This window comes from Cottoperca gobio, chromosome 19 (genome assembly GCF_900634415.1).
Source record: "Cottoperca gobio chromosome 19, fCotGob3.1, whole genome shotgun sequence".
Taxonomy (NCBI): Eukaryota; Metazoa; Chordata; class Actinopteri; order Perciformes; family Bovichtidae; genus Cottoperca; species Cottoperca gobio.
In genome coordinates, this window is record NC_041373.1 from 1,641,501 (window position 1) to 1,647,500 (window position 6,000).

General features: G+C 39.6%; 1 protein-coding gene across 3 annotated transcripts in view; it reads left to right on the forward strand.

The window, feature by feature from the left end:
• LOC115024937 (RNA binding protein fox-1 homolog 3-like) overlaps positions 1-6,000 on the forward strand; it is a 72,708-nt gene that overhangs the window by 28,151 nt on the left and 38,557 nt on the right. For 2 of the 3 annotated variants that reach the window (XM_029456836.1, XM_029456835.1), the window contains exon 4: positions 5,349-5,441. The exons of the other annotated variant lie outside the window; for it this stretch is intronic. In XM_029456836.1, the coding sequence (XP_029312696.1) occupies positions 5,349-5,441 (93 nt within the window). The remainder of the gene's footprint in view (positions 1-5,348; positions 5,442-6,000) is intronic. 3 annotated transcript variants of the gene reach the window in all.

A 6,000-nucleotide genomic window follows, 5' to 3' on the forward strand; every position in this document is an offset into this window, starting at 1 on the left:
ATTAAATGTGTCATTTTCATATGAATAAATATCTATTTTGCTGATTTAAATCTTCAGATACAGTACTATATTACAACAGTGTTTCACCCTCTAGCCATTTCATGAAGTTTTTACATTTACTGCTCTGGAGCTGATTGCATCAAACTTAGCTTAATTGTAATGTATATTTATTAAGTGATGTATAACTCAATTCAAAGGGGTTTCACCACACATCTAGTTCTTCGGTAGAGATAAAGTGTAGCTGACCAGGCTCATTTGCTCATCTATTGGTTGCTTTATTGACCTTTCTGACTTTATTTATACAGAGGAAAATTCACTGAGAACAAGCTCTCTGCAGAAGTGCGCTGTTCAGAGCTATAGACAAATAATTACAGTGACAAGTAGTTACATGTAGTTAAATGATAAAACACAACCAAGAGTTGAAAATTGTTGCGTAAACATTGTATAATAATGTCATGCAGTACATCTATGCTAGCTAGACAACAGGAAATAACAAGAAATTAATGTAATTTGTAATTACTGGTTATTCAATCAGCATGATCCTCCCATCTCTGCAGTTGCTTTAATGGATAGAATTCCCTTGCGTTGAACACTAGGGGATTTATTCCGTAAACACAAAACACAAGTACAGCCACAAAACAAAACTGTGTAGAAAGAGGCGTAAAAGGTAACAAAGGGAAGCACAAATATTTAACAAGATAGCAGTCAGCTCCCTTGTCTTTTAGGAAACCAAGTACTGTTTCCTTCTGTAAGCACTCTTTCAACCTTAGCAGGTCTAGTTTACATTCAGTGCATCCCATTCCCTAGAAAAACAAATTATTTACACATGATAAAGAAAAGAAAGCAGGCTCTCTGCATTAGGGTGAAGAGCAGTGAACGTATCTATATGTGGTAACAAAATGTCAGAAGGATTCATTTTGCTCCCACTTCGCACCCTTAAATATATTTTTTTATCTGCTCCCCCTCTGAAGAGCAGGCCTATGTGTTATTTATGCCAAGAGGAAGGCAGTGAATCCTGTATATGCATAAGATATCACATTGCCAGGTGCTGTTTGCACATTTTATCTGGCGAGGCAATTACAGGGCAACGACTGGCCCGGGATACATAAGCTAAAAATACTGGCTGCTTATTCCAGTGTACCAGGGGTCCTCAGGGTTTGTGTAACAAGAACCCCTCTGTGCAGAATATCTCATAGTAATTTCAAGCACCAGAATCAATCTCAGTTAGACAATGTACACGGGACGTCGTCAAGTCCGGGCCAAAGGTTTTGATCACTTGAAAAAAGAAATTGAAAGTTTTGATCTTGAAATTTGAAAAATAAGTGTCTTAAAAAAAAATTCAGGTTGAATATTATTTTGATTGATTAATTATTTTTTTCACTTTCATATCTTTTTTCAGTTTCAGATCTTTTTCAGTTTCAGATCTTTTTTCACTATTATTTCAGTTTCAGACTTTTGGCCCTGATCTGGCGTGGGGGACATGGCTTCAGCTGAGGTGAGAGGGGTGTTGAAATGTGAGTGTAGTTCAACAGACACTCTTGGTCCTGCTCTTACTCAGCAGGACACAACCTCTCAGCTGAGCACGTACACACACAGTAGTCAGCTGTTTGACCGGCAGCTGGCATTTATGAGAAAGTGACACTGCTCTCTCGCTATCTGTCCATGTTTTATAGATCCAATCCAGATATTTGTAAAACACATTATTTCATTATGGCAATTTTAGGATTTGTTAAAATTGACAAGGAGAAAATAAAATACTTTTTTTGTTGTTAAAATTTGGGGTGAAGGGGGTTGTGTCTGTGGAGGAGGTCAGTCAGGCAGGAGGGGGCCAGGTTATGGAGGGCTTTGCAGGTCATGAGGAGGATCTTGTACTGGATTCTCTGGGGGATGGGGAGCCAGTGGAGCTTCTAGAGGATGGGGGTGATAGAGGAAGGTCCTCAGCCTTCTTTGTTTTGCTGTCACTCATGATTCAAGGCCCCTCTCAGTTGAAGCCACGCCCCTCCACGCCAGATCAGGGCCATAAGTCTGAAAGTGGAAAACATGTGATCTGGAAGTGAATAAAAGATCTGAAAAAAAATAAAATAAGAACAGTAAAAAATAAGTTCTGAATCTAAAAACATAAAATCTGCAAATGAAAAAAACAAGACCTCAAATATGAAAATATATATGTAAGAGAAAAATTAAAATAAATATTGTATTCAAAAGAATGACAGAACTGAATCAACATAATATTCACTTTTCATACACTTTTTTTAATATATTATTATATTTTTGAAAGTTTCAAAACTTGAACTTTCAGTTTAAATTATTTTTTTCAAATGATGAAAAACCAGGATTTAGCTCTATACGTTGTCACTATAGACTGACAGCTGGGTGAAGCTGAGAAATGTCAAGGTTGAATCATGAAGAAATTCCTTGTTGAGAGAATTGAAAGTCCTTCATCACCTTCCTCAGTCTGAGGGTACAAGTTTTACGGCTGAGTGGTATTGCAGATATGTGAGAGGCTGGGCCCTTACTGATATCTGTCAGCCACACACACCAATCATATTTACCTGAAGTAATCTATGGACTCTTCTTAAAACACAACATCACTACATATCCCTACACTGTCAAATGTAGTTTCTTGGGTGGCTTCTGTTCCACTTCGGTGTGCATACAAATCATGATTATTATATTTCCCTTTTGTGAAAGCAGCAGGGGATGTCATATGATTGAACAGGACTGCATAAGAAATGAAAGCACTAAGCATGCTATCAACAAGTGCTGAAAAACAAAACTGATTCACTACTTTACTTTTTCAAAATTATATTATATTGACTGTCTTTGAGACCTGTCCAGAGTGTTTTTAGGTAGTTTTTTTATAAAGGGAAGAGTAGGTGGAACATCAGGACTGACATCCAGACACACACACTGGCGTAGAATGATCTATCCTTACCATCAGTGTATCGCTGTGTCTTTTTGAACGTTGCGTTTGAAGAGCTACACTACCACTTTGGCAAGAAACAACAGTGTGGGTCATTTCTGCTGACCTACATAAAACCTAAGTTTCACTGACCAGCCACTTCTTGTGCTTAACACAAAGCATGATCAATCCCTGCTAAAGAAGTAGTTGTTGTCCTAAACTAGGGGTGGGGAACCTCCGGCCTCCGGGCCGTATACGGTCCGCGAGACCATTTGATCCGGCCCTTGAGGTAATTCATAAAACGCACGCAAAAAAAATCCACTACCAAAAAAAACTAGACGGCAATATTTTAAACGGCCGAGGTCAGGGAACTTGAACACAACACGAGCGGAACGTGTCATCACGTGGTAACATCATGTCAAAAAACTTAAATATTAAATGAGACGGTCATTGACATCAGTGAACGCAGCATGGAGAGTGTAACAAAGAGAAAGGTGGATGTGGAATGTCGTACTTCCAGGAGAAATGGACGAACGATTATTTATTTGTGGAAGTAAAAGGCCAGTGTGCCTAGTTTGTGTGGACGTACTTGCAGTGATGAAAAATAATCTCGACCGTCATTACTGCACGAGACATGCCGAACTGCACGAGCTGAAAGGACGAGTGCGTTTGGATAAAGTTAATGCTCTTCGGCGGAGTTTGACCCAACAAGCAGCTCTCTGCAGAGCGTAACATAAACACATGGAAAGATAGAGAGGTAGACCACCACACCAAGAACAGACTGTTGCGCCACTGCTGTGCAATTATCACTGCCATGTGCAATATTCACTTTATTTCTATCAACCACTTGGTACTTATATTATTTTTTATTCTATTTAATTATTGTTTACTGCCTTTTTACTTCATATGTTCTTTTGCTGTGACAAGATACATTTACCCGTTGTGGGACTAATAAAGGATTTCTGATTTCTGATAAAACAGAAAGATACAAGTTGATTTTTGCACAGCATAAAAGAAAGGTGAAATGAATGGGCTGTGTCTTAAAAAAAAATTGCAGAGGTTATGAGATCAATAATTAGTATGGCCCTCGAAGGATGTTGTAAAAAAAAAATGGCCCTTGATAGGAAAAAGGTTCCCCACCCCTGATCTAAACCTAACCAAACCTTTATGGTATTTTACAACATATTGCAGCCTGTGTGATTATCTAACTACTTGTGTTTCTTGACCCCTTCTCAACTATATTTATTGATGTCGCTGTGTTCTGACATCTCAGCAATTAACCTGGTGAGTACATTGTCACAGTAAGCGATAGAACCACTGGCTTAAGCAACACAAAGTACAACCCAAGTTGTAATAAATAGATTTTTTGCTTTTAAACACTGTGGTGACAAATCAGGAAAGTGCCATATGGATTTTTAGAAGGCAAATAAAAAATGCCAAAAATGATGTTTAGTGTGAAGGACTCATTGCATTATGAGCTATTATGCTGTACAAATAATGTGCAACGGAAATCTTGCTGTATGTGTCTATGTATGATTAAACAGGTGCCCATGACTCTAATATGTCTCTTTGCATGTTAATGAAGTGTGAATTCCTGCAGTTTAAGTTCAACTACACTGATAAGGAAGAATGAAACATTTAACATAAAGCCCTTCACCCAGGCAGTAATTCATGATAGCAAATATGATTGTACAGCTCTCACTCTCTCCCTGCTTTAAGCTCATTGACTAAGATAGATGAGGTTTTGCAGTTTAGGGTTTGGAGGCATGTCTTCCTGCATATGAGCGGTTTGAGTGAGCTGCATCTCCAGGCACATTCAGAGACACAGACAGGGCCTCATGAGTGAGCTGCGTCCTGGGGCTCAATCAGAGAGTCATGGCGGAGATTGTAATTGTATGGTACTTATCTGCTCTCTCACAGGGCCTTCGCACACCAGCACAGCAACTGCTTCCTACAGCAAACACACACACACACACACACATTTTCACAAATAAAAACAGACATCTCAATTTCCATTGTGTGTGTGGAAGCTTTCATTGCATTTGCTAATTCAATTACAGTAGGTCCAGTTGTTTCTGTAAATGCATGTACAGCGGAATCTGGGATGCTAAAAGGAACAGAGAATAGAAACACACACTCACACACACACACACACACACACACTCACACACACACACACACACACGTACACACACACACACACACAATGATGAGGTGGTCATTTAAGTGTAATCAGGACTACTGTATCTGTGCTTTGATGTCCTGTGTTCCCAACGTCTCTCTGGCCTCTGCTTCTTGGTCTATACCTCCTCCTGACCTGCAGCTCTCTCATCTGTGCTTTGTGTCTTTTTCTTCTCTCTTCTTTTCCTTATTTGTTATATCATTTCATTTCTGGACTTCATTCCTTTGTCGCTTGATTTTCAACCCCACCTCCTGGCCACTGCAGGGCTTTGGGTTTGTAACATTTGAAACGAGTGCAGATGCTGACCGTGCGCGGGAGAAACTAAATGGTACAATCGTAGAGGGACGCAAAATAGAGGTGCCTTCCTTTCCCTGTCTCTCCTTACCTCTTGCCCCCTTCTTCTTTTTTATTCCCCTCCTCCTCCCCTCTCTCTACTTCCTTTCTCTGCCTGATGTTTCCTGCAATATTCCCTCCTTTCCCTCTCTTCCTCCATTCCTTTCTTTCCTCTCTCCTGCCTGCTGCACCTTGAACGCTGCATGCTGAACCCTGATCCGTAAGTGTGTGTGAAAAAGAGAAAGACAGACCTATTCAGTGGTGTGTTGCAGTGTTTTTTGACACAAATGTTGAATTCTACTTTGCTCATGATGGATTGTATCATGTTATTTGTGTATGTGGCATGTGCATAAGATCACAGTGGTTTTGATTTGAGTAAGAAACTTCCCTGTTAATGTTGAACTCTTTCAAAAATGTGTGCCATTCCAGTGTGCCTTAACTTTGTTAAAGCACTTGTTGTCCTCAATCTTTAGCATTGAGTGTTCCATTTTGATGTCATCATCCTCTTGCCTGCATCTGTCATTCTTTAACCTGTTTCCATTTCAACTCACTAGGGTTCATCTAATAGAAGAACCTTAAGGCT